The following is a 14,792-nucleotide window of genomic DNA, read 5'->3' as shown; positions in this document are numbered from 1 at the left end:
GGAGAGGTTAATAACGCACATGTGGTAGAACTGGAGAGGTTAATAACGCACATGTGGAAGAACTGGAGAGGTTAATAACGCACATGTGGTAGAACTGGAGAGGTTAATAACGCACATGTGGAAGAACTGGAGAGGTTAATAACGCACATGTGGTAGAACCGGAGAGGTTAATAACACACATGTGGTAGAACTGGAGAGGTTAATAACACACATGTGGTAGAACTGGAGAGGTTAATAACACACATGTGGTAGAACTGGAGAGATTAATAACGCACATGTGGAAGAACTGGAGAGGTTAATAACACACATGTGGTAGAACTGGAGAGGTTAATAACGCACATGTGGAAGAACTGGAGAGGTTAATAACACACATGTGGTAGAACTGGAGAGGTTAATAACACACATGTGGTGGAACTGGAGAGGTTAATAACACACATGTGGTAGAACTGGAGAGATTAATAACGCACATGTGGTAGAACCGGAGAGGTTAATAACACACATGTGGTGGAACTGGAGAGGTTAATAACACACATGTGGTAGAACTGGAGAGGTTAATAACGCACATGTGGAAGAACTGGAGAGGTTAATAACACACATGTGGTAGAACTGGAGAGGTTAATAACGCACATGTGGAAGAACTGGAGAGGTTAATAACACACATGTGGTGGAACCGGAGAGGTTAATAACACACATGTGGTGGAACCTGAGAGGTTAATAACACACATGTGGTAGAACTGGAGAGGTTAATAACACACATGTGGTGGAACTGGAGAGGTTAATAACACATGTGGTAGAACTGGAGAGGTTAATAACACACATGTGGTAGAACTGGAGAGGTTAATAACACACATGTGGTGGAAGCGGAGAGGTTAATAACACACATGTGGTAGAACTGGAGAGGTTAATAACACACATGTGGTGGAACTGGAGAGATTAATAACACATGTGGTGGAACTGGAGAGGTTAATAACGCACATGTGGTGGAACTGGAGAGGTTAATAACGCACATGTGGTAGAACTGGAGAGATTAATAACACACATGTGGTGGCACTGGAGAGGTTAATAACGCACATGTGGTAGAACTGGAGAGATTAATAACGCACATGTGGTAGAACCGGAGAGGTTAATAACGCACATGTGGAAGAACTGGAGAGGTTAATAACACACATGTGGTAGAACTGGAGAGATTAATAACGCACATGTGGTAGAACCGGAGAGGTTAATAACGCACATGTGGAAGAACGGGAGAGGTTAATAACACACATGTGGTAGAAGTGGAGAGGTTAATTATGCGTGTGGTAGAACTGGAGAGGTTAATAACACATGTGGTAGAACTGGAGAGGTTAATAACACACATGTGGTAGAACTGGAGAGGTTAATAACGCACATGTGGAAGAACGGGAGAGGTTAATAACACACATGTGGAAGAACTGGAGAGGTTAATAACACACATGTGGAAGAACTGGAGAGGTTAATAACGCACATGTGGTAGAACTGGAGAGGTTAATAATGCGTGAGGTAGAACCGGAGAGGTTAATAACGCACATGTGGTAGAACCGGAGAATTAATTATGCATGTGGTAGAACCGCCAATGGATTTAACGTTATTAGTAAGGGTGTAACGATGCATAGATTAATCGAAATGCATAGATTCTAATGTGTACGATTCGATGCATTGATTTGAATGTTAGAATCGATTATAATCTAAATTAATCAAAAAAATTTAGTTTTTTTATATATTTTTTTTAATGTTTTTTTTTTTGTGTATTGTTTTTATTGACCTATAGTCCATTCATGCTGAGTGAATCAGTTCCCCCAGCCACATTTGTGTATACATTTTTTTTGGGGAATTAACTGATAGAAAATTAATAGAACATTTATAGAAAATGTATCGAATCGAATCGTGGTCAAATGAAGAGATTTCATGATGCATTGAATCGTTGCCTGAAGAATCGTAATCGAATCGAATCGTTGTGAGGTTGCATCGTTACACCCCTAGTTATTAGCATTGCGCCTTATAAATAGCCTCACAGGAATTATCCCAGATCATTCCGATATAACACTCATATTCACCACGGTATAAAACGGGAACGTATCGATGGAAAAAATATTTCTTTATGGCAAATTGAACGGAAGGTTCATACTGTCAATTGACAATATTGGATCCATAGCTATAATATAAAATATAGGTTTAGCTCTACAAACAAGGTGACAGATTACATGGGGTTAATGGGTGGTATCTACCTCCCGAGCCACTGTCGCCGCCCTGAAAACCCAAGGTTCCCCAATTCTGTGAGCTTGCCTCTTAAGCTTTCTGGGTAAAAAGGGGCGGGTTGTGGGGAACAGGTGAAGGGTGCGAGGGGAGAGAAAGGGGGAGCATACGGAGGGGGGGGGGTGAACAGAGGCCTCAGAGGGGAAGCCTCCACACATGTCGCCCTCCTCACCCGACAGTAAAAATGCATTTCCAAACGCCTCGTTCCGGTTGACCCTTTCACTGCCACACTACAGAAGGTTAACCCTTTACTATCACACTACCGACGGACCGGTTACCGTCGGTAGTGTGATAGTAAAGGGTTAACCTTCTGTAGTGTGGCAGGGAAAGGGTTAACCTGCTGTCGTGTGGCAGTGAAAGGGTTAACCTTCTGTGTATTGTCGCAGTGAAAGGGTTAACCGTTTGGTAGTGGATTAGAAGGATTAAAGGACCATTATGAATGGCTTCGTACCGCTCCGGTGGCTGAAGGTCACCGCTGCGTTGTTCGTCTCCCAGATGACCTCCAGACCGTAGTCCCCTCTGACCTCGCTTAGACCCGACAGGTGGTCCAGCAGCATCAGCAGGAACTCCCTGGACATCTCCCCCGGGATGCTTTCCAGCAACACCGCCACGCTCTGGGGAGCCTCGCCACCTGGTGGAGGGAGAGGGGGACAGCATGCGGCCGGTGACCAGCATGAGATAAGAAGAGAAGATGGGGCTGGGCGATATGGGCAAACATTTTATCACGATAAAAATGTTCATATAGTTCGATATCGATAATTGATATTTTTATTAGTATATAAAAAAAAAAAAAATTATTATTATTCAAACAACAAATGTATGTTTATTTTGCAGCAATTCTTTGTCGTTGCCGCCATCTTTAGTGTTACAGCCCCTCACACTCCAGGGCCCTGTTCCTCGTACCTGGCTAACTGAGTTAGCGGGATAATTTTCAGCATAGCTTGACTTAAGCTAGAACTTTCCGTTCCCCGACGTAGGATTGTCTAAATCACCATGGTAACAGATCAGAAAGTTTGAACCTGCTCCAGAGCAGAGTTTAGTTCAGTTAGCTCAGTGGTCGCGAGCCATATATGGCTCTTCCTGTGATGGCATATTATGGCTCCCAGACAATTTTGAGTAAAAAAATAAAATTTTAATTTTTTTAATACTTGTGATATTTCTTAACACTTTAACTGCCGAAGGTTAAATTCATGATATACCATCCCTTGCCAGCTCTATTTGTCTATGGAGAAGTTCCCCTTCTTTGCAGGGCTATAACTTTTTTAATTCTATTGCTAGATTGCCATTATTAGGGCCCATTCAATGTCCTATATGTATTGTTCAGGGTGTATGAACGTTAAACTTTTTCATTCACATATTCATACTAAAATATGGTCTAAAGTATAAGTATGTTTTTATCTTTTTCTGCAGCTTTCTCCAGAACGTGATTTATAGCTCCAAATGCATTATATTGATGATGAAATACAGTTTGATAGCGATCTGTGCCAGATAAAAAATGTCAGCTGGAGGTACTTCTAGAAGTTACTACACGTCATCTGATGTTGACCGGATGGGCGAGGGGGCGTTTATAATTCCGTGGGCAACGTTATACCATTCATCTAATGTGGGTCATATGTTCATCATAGCAGTTAGTAAAGAAGACGTTAGAGAATAACGCTGAATCTTACCGTGGCTTCCTCGGGCCGCTGGACGATGAGCGTGGAACTGAAATATTCCTATTATGGGACGTAGAAATATCCGATCCATTTCCAGGTTGTATAATAGTATATACGTCCAAATAACGTTGTTTATTGAGTTAGGGCGAGCGATCTATTATCCAGTGTTTCAAGATGGAGTCGCAGGAGCTATAGAGAGTGGCCGGACCACATTTGGATGAGTACTACTGGTTCAAAGGGTGACTTCCTGTTGGGCGATCTGCCGATCTGCCACCAGATGGCGCTCTTGAACCGCTAGAGGGTTGAGAGGAGACCAGCACTGTGTCTCAGGGCTGCGGAGGGAAAATATGATTTCGATCACAGATTTTTGAAATATTGATATTAAAGACGAGTTAGGGCGTCCTCGGCAACTTGAGCATGGCTAGGAAAGACTCCTAAACACGTTTTCGGCACTTAAAGTGTTAATAATACTGTGTCATTTAAAAGTAAATAGAAATTAGTTTTGAAGATAAATTTCACGGGTCGGGAACCAATGGCTCGCGAGCATGTCCCGGTCATTGTAAAGGTGAAGAAATAAATTTGATCAGATAGCCAACTAGTTTATCCGCTTCAAACCTTGTAACAGAAAAGATGGCGAAAAGAAAAAAAGACGATGATTACCGTGCATTCCAGGCTGCGTGGACAGAGGAATTTGCATTTGTGGAGGGAGCAGGATCTGCGGTATGTCTAATATGCAATGATAAAATTGCATCGATGAAACGGTCAAATATAAAGCGGCACTTCGATACGCACCATGCTTCATTTGCATCAAAATATCCAGCGGGGGACAGCAGGAAAAGGGCATGCGAGGAGCTACAGCAGAGAGTGCAGACGAGTCAGCAGAAACGTGTGGACCAAGCAAGGTGATGGGAATTCCGCTAGCTTTGCGGGTGCTTTGGCAATAGTAATGGAAAGCCATTCACAGATGGTGAGTATGCCAAAACATTCATGCTTGATGTGGCCAATGAACTGTTTGATGACTTCCCAAATAAAGACAAGATAATCAAACTGATAAAAGACATGCCCCTGTCAGCAAGAACTGTGCACGGTCGTAGCATCATGATGGCAAATCAAGTCGAGGAAACACAAATTAAGGACATAAACGCCGGGACATACTTTTATCTCATGTTAGATGAGTCAACAGATGTTAGCCATCTATCTCAGTGCAGTATAATTGCCAGGTATGCTGCAGGTGACACACTGCGTGAGGAAAGCTTGGCTGTTTTGCCAATGAAAGGGACAACAAGAGGAGAGGATTTATTCACGTCTTTCATGGAGTTTGCTAAAGAAAAAAAACTGGCCATCTGAACCAGCTCAATGTGAAAATGCAAGGTATTGAACATACAATCTCATCCCTTCAACAAGCAGTGTTTGCATTTGAAAGCAAGCTGGAAGTCTTTCTCAGGGACATTGAAACAGGTCGTCTTCTGCATTTTGAAAGACTGCAACAATTTAGAGATGCATGCTTAGCAAGTGACTCCACTCAACATCTGGATCTCCAGCAGCTAGCTGGCTTTACGTCCAATCTCCTGCAGTCATTCAAAGCAAGTTTTGGAGAATTTCGTGCGCGCACTGGTCTTTTCAAGTTCATCACTCATCCACATGAGTGTGTGCAGTGGACAAAATCGACCTGACATGCATCCCCGGGGTCTCTATCGGAGACTTTGAGCTGGAAGTTGCTGACCTGAAGGCATCAGACATGTGGATGAGTAAGTTCAAGTCACTTAATGGAGAGTTGGAAAGTCTTGCGCGACAGTGAGCAGAGCTGGCAAGGGAACACAAGTGGACAGAAATGAAAAATCTTCAACCTGAAGACCAGCTGATTCTTAAAACGTGGAACAAGCTTCCTGTGACTTACCACACAATGCAGCATGTGAGTATTGCCGTATTGACCATGTTTGGCTCTACATATGCATGTGAGCAGTCATTCTCGCATATGAGGAACATTAAGACCAACCTACGCTCACACTAAAGATGGAAGCCTCAATGCCTGCATGAAGCTCAACCTCACCACATATGAACCAGACTACAAGGCCATCAGCAAAACCATGCAGCACCAGAAGTTGCATTAAAAGTAAGACATATTTAATTTATTATACGTTAAAAATACTATATGGCTCTCAATTAAATATATTTAGAAATATTTGGCTTTTATGGCTCTCCCAGTCAAAAAAGTTCCTGACCCCTGAGTTAGCTGGATAACCTGCATGCTGCATGGCCACACCCTCGCAAAGAAATCCCAGCTCGCTTCCTGAAAGATTCTCACAGTCTAGATCCCATTTATACCATTCTGAATTATGTTTTTGTGCTTCGTTCTTCTAGAGGGGGCTTTTGAAATGTAAAATAATATACATAAAATGCTGATAATAAATCATATTCAGCCTATAGATTTACTTTGTCCTAAATAATGCACGTCATATTTATACGGATACGGCGCTCGGAGTCGCGATACACACTGCATGTGGTTATTTTAATAACGGCGCATTGCAAATGTGAATCCTGCGGGGACATTTTTAATGAATGAAATAAAAATCGGGTGTTTGGCTCTGATTAGTTTCATATTCTCTGCTGTGGATGTATTTGCTTAACACTTTGAGTGGCGGGACCCGTCTTTAGACGTCTTTCCTGGCCATGCTAAAGGTGCCGGGGGACGCTGTACAGCGTCCTTATATCAATATTTCAAAAATCTGCGATCGGATTCATAATGTCCCTCCGCTGGCCTGAGATCCACCAGCAGGACCCACTGAGCTCTCTGGCGGTTCAGGAGCGCCATCTGGTGGCCGATCGGCGCAACCACTTAACAGGAAGCGCAGTAGAGGTTTTGCTGGTCGGCCATATTACTTCCGGGCACTCGGTATAGGTTCCGGCACTCTAGCTCGTCACACTACATAGCGATCGATTGCCAATAACTCGATAAACAACATGATTTGGACGTATATACCATTATACAAGCTGGAGATGGACCGGGTAATAATATATCCCATAATGATAAAATTTCTACTCGACGATGATCGCCCAACGGCGCGCGGAGACTGGGGTGAGTTTCAGCGTGTAACGTTACCGTCTTCGATAATAACTGATATTATCAACATTTGACCCACATTAGATGATTGGTATAACGCTGCCCACGGAATTATAAACGCCCCCTCGCCCATCCGGTCAACATCAGATGACGTGTAGTAACTTCTAGAAGTACGTCTAGTTGGAATTTTTTATATCGCGCTGATTGCCATCAAACTGTATTTCATCATCAATATAATGCATTTGGGGCTATATATCACGTTCTGGAGAAAGCTGCAGAAAGAGATGAAAACATACTTATACATTAGACCATACTTTACTATGAATATGTGAATGAAAAAGTTTAACGTTGCTACACAATGAACAATACATATAGGACTTTGAATGGGCCCTAATAATGGCAATGTAGCAATAGAATTTAAAAAGTTATAGCCCTGCAAAGAAGGGGACTTTCTCCATAGACAAATAGCGCTGGCAATCTATGGTATATCATTAATTTAACCTTAGGCAACCAAAGTGTTAACGGAGCGCCCGGATTGTGTTTCATTCAAGCATAAATTGAAGTGTCTATGCGTGGACTGTGGATTATGAATTACGAGGAATCTGAATCTGTGGATTGTTGAATTGTATCACTGTCACTCACACGTTATTGTGATATTGTAACTGGGATTAAAATGTCTGATGAGATGCGCTGTTTGACGGATTTGAGAAATTGAATGAGCCGTTGACATTAATGCATTTGAGAAAATGCATTTATCTGTTCAAGCACCGTTAGCTGATGATGAACATGTGTCACTGGTATAAACCAAAGGTTAATCAATTCAATGCATGTATGGATGATGTCCGAAACAGATTAAAACCTGATTAATAGTGAAACTGTATATAGCCTCCCTCCAAGCCTCTCTGACACGTTATTTCGGGTCGCGCCTTGAAACTTTGGGAACCATGTATTTATATATAAAGTACATGATACCTAAGCCGAGCGCATACAGTACAGATATCCTCATAAGTATCTATTAATTCGTATCAATTAGATACTCTTTGGGCTTGTTTGTATCTACTTATTCTGAAAGAGTTGAACTAATTATTTTCGCTAGCAATAGATCTCATTCGATTATTCATTCCATTAAGCCTACTGCCAGCAGGCACATTTAACCCTTTCACTGCCGCACTACCAAACGGTTAACCCTTTCACTGCGACAATACACAGAAGGTTAACCCTTTCACTGCCACACAACAGGTTAACCCTTTCACTGCCACCATACAGAAGGTTAACCCACTACCGACAATAACCGTCGGTAGTGTGATAGTAAAGGGTTAACCTTCTGTAGTGTGGCAGTGAAAGGGTTAAAGAAATATAATCTGATTGATTGGGGTAATGAGGGACTTAACATTAGCCTATAGATTATGCATTTAACTTGTCGGCGAGGCTATTGAGCCGAACTGTATTGTACCCATTCTGCAAGCTGTTAATAAAGTTTTAAATCAATCAATCAATGCCGTTAGAAAATCAGGATTTCTGCAATCGACACCTGCTGTCTTTTCAGGTGAGGCGGCCGTGCGCACTTATCCTGAGTATCAAGTCTGGTTCGAATTAACAAGACTGAATCAGCGTTCGAGGAACAGGGAAAGCGCGGATTCAAACATCGGGTTAATTGAATCTGGATAATGGGACTTTTGATCGACTTAGTTGAACCAGGTACGGGGAATAGGGCCCAGTTCTCAGGCTGCAGCTGGTTTGAAAGCGAAAGTAAACAGGCTTCTCTGCTGGCTGTGGCTCCAGGGGAGTTGAACAGTTCTGGCTCTGCTAGTTTCTTTTAATTTTTTTGGCACTTTTTTGGTGGACAAACCATCGCACACGTGCACTGTGACTCGTGACTGGAGACTAGCTCTGCTAGCACACATAGCCTACTGTGTACAGACGGTTTCAAACTGTATTTTAAATTAGAAAGCAAACAAAATAAATGGACAAGAGAAAAAGATATCTCAATTTGGTCAGTATTGTCACTTGGACAAGCAAAGCCATTACTTTAAGTTGCAGGCAAGAAAGACAAGTCTGTCCACTGTCTCTGGTTTTAAAGCTGCCCTGTTGCAGGTCACAATACAAACAAATAAATAATAATGTATTATCGATATTATTTTTATTATCGATTATAAAAATATATTGCGATAATTATTATTATCATTTTATCGCCCAGCCCTAAGATAAGATATTCCTTTATTCAGGCATCATAGCAGTATGGGGGAGGGGGGAGGGGAGGTACAGGTAGTAGAAGACATACAGGTCACAGAAAATTATAGTACAGTGGAGAAGTAAAAAAATGTATTGAATAAAAAGGCAGTGTAAACAATATAGTTAACTCTGGACATGCGCATATGGGCAACAAGGTGCGAGATGAGGGTATGTACTGTATGCCCTCTGTTATTTTGCCCTACAATAAATATGGTTACATATATAATCTAATAATCTAAATATAATCTAATATATAATCTAAGAAACGAAATGCTAAATATATGCAATATATAATCTAGTAATCAAATAGTCTAAATCTAATCCAATATATAATCTAAAAATGCTAAATATATGCAATATATAATCTGATAATCCAATAGTCTAAATCTAATCGAATATACAATCTAAGAATGCTGGATACTAAAATGCTAAATTCTAAATACATGCTCTGATACTGTACATGCTCACATAAGGTGCGGTATGCATAAGGTAAGTATATTGTCCATTTAGGTGGGAGTCAGATATTAGGTTAGTTGGATGTCTGGCAGCAGTCCATGGGACGTTACTACGAGTCTCTGAAACTATGGGTTATTTTATTTATATATATATATATATTTTTTTTGCCTTTCTATCTTTTTCTCCCATCCCAATTTAGTCGTTATGACAATTCCCTTCCTGGTCATTGCGCGCATTGCCCCACTGTCGGCCTGGGGAGGGTGTGTAGAAGTACCACATGCCTCCTCCGATACATGTGGAGTCGCCAGCCGCTTCTTTTCACCCGACAGCGAGGAACGTAACGCGTGCGGAGGTTCACGCTAATTCCCCCAGATCCCCTCCCTGCTGAACAGGCGCCCCGACCGACCAGTAGGAGTCGCTGTTTGCAACAACCAGGACTCGTACCCCCGCCGGCTTCCCACCCGCTAACACTGACAATTGTGTTCATAGGGACGACTGACCAAGCCGGAGGTACCGCTGACAGCTGGATTAGATTCCAGAGTCCTCTACGCTACCCAGCCGCACCACTATGGGTTATTTTTTTATAAACAATTGTACGTTAACTTATTTTATCTCATCCTTATGGCCTAGGAAAGCCCTAGGAAGAAACATTTTCCCAAGACCTTCCACTCTCTTCATCAACTATATACCGTCTTTGGTTGTATGATCTTTGTCCACTGCAATACTCTTCCCAGCTGCAGAGGGAGGCCAGAGTCCACCTGTACAGCCAGGGGGATCTTTGAGCAAGCCTAGGATTAAGAGGAACAACATCAGGTTAGTTAGCTGTTCAATTAGACGTGTATGAACAAAATGTGTGGGCATATAGTTGTGTACAGTTAAGTATTCTTAGCCCTTTCACATAAATTGCTTATTGGATTATTGTATATTGGAGCTTATAAAACAAGTCAAGCAATTTGATTGGTTCGTAGCCATGTGTAACAAAGGTAGCAGACAGGGGTAGGTGGAATGTGCAATATGGTTGTACAAGTCAGCGTTTCCGTTAGCCGGTAATTACCGGTATTTGACTGGCAAAATATGTTGAAGTCCGAATATTTAAATATCTCCGGTCATAATGTCCGGTGGAAATAATTCCTCTAAGCACAATTTTATTATTATAATTGTATTAAAATAGGCTAAAATTAAATAGCCTATGCGATGAACATTTGTTTCATTGTGCTTCGCTCTAATAAAGCGCGGATGGCGCCGCTCGGATGTGAATCTTTTTTTCTTCTTTTTTTGAGCCTGTCTGGCCACCATAATAACGACAAACAGCTATACGAGCAAGAGAGAGAGATGGCCAAACAAGCTAAACTTAACAAATATTTCATGAAACCAAGCACAAGCAGGTCTAATAATAATGACATTGACAACGAAGATGAGTCTTCTGAAGTCACAGAGACCGCCGATGCTCCCGCGGAAAATAAACAAATGTCGAGCGTTCAGGCGGCGGCCCGAGTGGAAAGTTAAATTCTCCTGGCTGAGGTACGACATTATAGTCTAGTAGTCTAGCGTCTATGATGTACGAGAGATAACATTGATTGAACGTACACAAAGTACACTTTATTGATTGAACCACAAAGAGCATCCCCAGTCTGCTGCTACCGTTGCGAGCCTCGCAGAAGTCCACCTGTTCCAATGCAATGGGGATCTAGTCGCAGGTACAAAACGGATAGGCAGAACGAGACGGGGTGAGTAAGTGTTGACATTTTTTAATCATAATGCAACTGTTGGTTGACTGCCGTGTCACATAGTAATGCATATAATTGATTATAACTAAATGTAGGCTATAATGAAATCAACAAACGCATTACGAGCATGTGGCTCGTCCTCTCGCTCTCTGCATGCAAACGAGGCAATGTGATGATCAACTACAGTTTGCTGTGTGTGAAGTTGAACATTATGATATGCGTGACGTGTCTGATACAACGAGGTGAAGCGATGTCGACTCGAGATTCATTTGGGGGTGCGTGTGACAGTTGCTGCAGCGGGAGCCTGCAGGGCGGGAGCTTGATGCTGGATCAGCGTATCGCACTAACTTGGGAGGCGAGAGATAGTAATTTGATTCTGCAAATCAATTTCTCATTCTTCGCTTGATGTAATTAATACAAATGTCCAATATAACGGAATTCGTTAGCTCATAAAAATGTGATTATAACAGACTGCTGTTTAAAACTCTGACCGGAATTTCAGGAATATGTCCGGGGATAGAAATCTTGCAGGTCACCCAGACCGGCACGAATATGTTCTAACGGAAACGCTGGTACTAGTCCTTTGTCCTGTTTACTTGTAATATCATGTTATGATGAAGTATTATGTTGCACGGCCACAGCTGCAACAACCTGGACCTCAACGCCCAGAAAACAGTAAAACAGTGGAGATGGTAGTGGACTTCAGGCGGAAGGCAGCCCCCCCCACCCCGATCATTCTGGGAGGCACCCCGGTGGCCTCTGTGGAGTCCTGTCCCCCTGCTCCCCCCCCCCCCCTCTATGGCGAGCTGCTAGGGCTGGACCTCTGGACTTGAACTGTGCTGCACTGTATCCATGTCCCCTACCACTGCACTTTACTGTCTTATTGTTGTCTCACTGTTCTGTCCTGTTTTGCACTTATTTATTTATCATTATTATTATTATGTTGTTCCTATTTGTGAAAAAATCATGCACTGAAATGTCAAATCACGTTCCATTTGTACCTGTACAATATGGTGAATAAAGTAATCTGAATCTGAATCTGACTAAGTTCTTTGTGGACCCCAGGAAGAATAGCTACTGCAACAACGCTGTAACTAATTGGGGATCCTGAATGGAAGCGGACAGTGCCGGGTAGTCTAGGCATTGTCCAACTAACACCTCTCCCAAAGGCTACCCGGTCATGTCCGCTTCCATTCACTGTGCTAAGCTAGGCTAACGTGCAGCCGGATAGCTTTCTACTGAACGCACAGAGAGGAAAAACTGGTATCTATCTTCTTGTCTCTCTCTGGAGAAGACGGTAAGCTAATTTCCCCAAATGTTGGCGTGTTCCTTTAACATGTATTCCAATGCTAGGGAAACACGGTGACTATTATACTATAATGCAACTTTGATATGCTGCGGGGGAAATCACATACAACATTTATTAACCAGTTTGGTTAAGTATTTGTAAAATAGTAGCAAGGCAGAAAAACACTAAGCATGTTATCGATACGACAACACTATGAACCGAAAGTGTGTGTGAGGACAGCGGAGCTATTTTTAGGTCAGTGCAGCAGAGTCACAGGGCAGAGTCGGTTTCACTTGGAAAGGGTTAACCTTCTGTAGTGTGGTAGTGAAAGGGTTAACCGTCTGTAGTGTGGTAGTCAAAGGGCTAACCGTCTGTAGTGTGGTAGTGAAATGGTTAACAGTCTGTAGTGTGGTAGTGAAAGGGCTAACCATCTGTAGTGTGGTAGTGAAAGGGTTACCCGTATATAGTGCGGTAGTGAAAGGGTTAACCGTCTGTAGTGCGGTAGTGAAAGTGTTAACCTTCTGTAGTGCAGTAGTGAAAGGGTTAATAGTATGTAGTGCGGTAGTGAAAGGGTTAACCGTCTGTAGTGAAAGGGTTAACCGTCTGTAGTGTGGTAGTGAAAGGGTTAACCGTCTGTAGTGTGGTAGTGAAAGGGTTAACCTTCTGTAGTGTGGTAGTGAAAGGGTTAACTGTCTGTAGTTGATAGTGAAAGGGTTAACCTTCTGTAGTGCGGTAGTGAAAGGGTTAAAGGGGAACTCCACTATTTTGGGAAATTAGCTTATTTAACATCTTCCCTGGAGTTAGACAAGAAGATACATACCTTTTTTGTCTCTGTGCGTGCATTTTAGCTTTGGGAATAGATGCTCCGTTAGCATAGCTTAACTTCATCACTGGAAGTGAGGGAGGACAGTAGCCTTACAGTGCCTTACAGTGTATTGCAAGGTCTGACATTGACCAAATTTGATATGCATGACCTTGGTGGGCTCTAGGTCAACTCCTGAAAAGGGGGTCAATGTCAGACCTTGCAATCAAAAGTTAGGGGGCGCACTGAAATTATGGCAAGGGTTATTAGCCCCCTAACTTTTGATTGCAAAGTCTGACATTGACCCCCTTTGCAGGAGTTGACCTAGAGCCCACCAAGGTCATGCATATCAAGTTTGGTCAATGTCAGACCTTGCAATACACTGTAAGGCACTGTAAGGCTACTGTCCTGCCTCACTTCCAGTGATGAAGCTAAGCTATGCTAACGGAGCGTCTATTCCCAAAGCTAAAATGCACGCACAGAGACAAAAAAGGTATGTATCTTCTTGTCTAACTCCAGGGAAGATGTTAAATAAGCTAATTTCCCAAAATAGTGGAGTTATCCTTTAACCGTATGTAGTGCGGTAGTGAAAGGGCTAACCGTCTGTAGTGTGGTAGTGAAAGGGTTACCCGTATATAGTGCGGTAGTGAAAGGGTTAACCGTCTGTAGTGCGGTAGTGAAAGGGTTAACCGTCTGTAGTGAAAGGGTTAACTGTCTGTAGTGTGGTAGTGAAAGGGCTAACCGTCTGTAGTGTGGTAGTGAAAGGGTTAACCAGCTGTAGTCTGGTAGTGAAAGGGTTAACCTTCTGTAGTGCGGTAGTGAAAGGGTTAACCGTCTGTAGTGTGGTAGTGAAAGGGTCAACCATCTGTAGTGTGCAGGGGTGCAGTCATAATATCAGAACTGCCTGGACGCCACGTGCACGCGCATACATGTTCCCTCGCGTGCGCACAGAACAGATGAGTATTATGCATAAATAGTAGGAAACATGTTTGTATAGGAAATTACTAGTTTTAGTTTAGTTTTTGTAAATATTGCCTTGAAATAGAGAAGCTGAAAAAGGTAGCAGGATGTAGCCTTCAATACATAAAGAAATTATATTGTCAACAGATATGGTTGAAAAACAAACAATGTTTTAAATGTAATTGTAGTTAATTGAATTAACTTAAACTAGAAAAGTAAATACAAACTAAATTAACAATGTAACTTAGTTTACAGAAGGACAGTTTCCTTCTGAAGCACAACTTAATGCCTCGTCCTTCCAGTCCGGACCATTTGTCACATAGTGAGAGCTCCACAGATC

General features: G+C 42.3%; 1 protein-coding gene across 1 annotated transcript in view; it reads right to left on the bottom strand.

Moving 5' to 3' along the window:
* LOC311235894 (protein mono-ADP-ribosyltransferase PARP14-like) overlaps positions 1-14,792 on the bottom strand; it is a 139,140-nt gene that overhangs the window by 104,910 nt on the left and 19,438 nt on the right. The window contains 2 exon segments of the mRNA XM_084323416.1: positions 2,723-2,902; positions 10,365-10,463. Coding sequence (XP_084179542.1) covers positions 2,723-2,902; positions 10,365-10,463 — 279 coding nt within the window.

Source organism: Notolepis coatsorum (assembly GCF_963971535.1).
Source record: "Notolepis coatsorum genome assembly, chromosome: 10".
NCBI classification, from domain to species: domain Eukaryota; kingdom Metazoa; phylum Chordata; class Actinopteri; order Aulopiformes; family Paralepididae; genus Notolepis; species Notolepis coatsorum.
The sequence above is the reverse complement of the archived record's forward strand: the minus strand, read 5'-3'. Positions and strand labels throughout refer to the sequence as shown.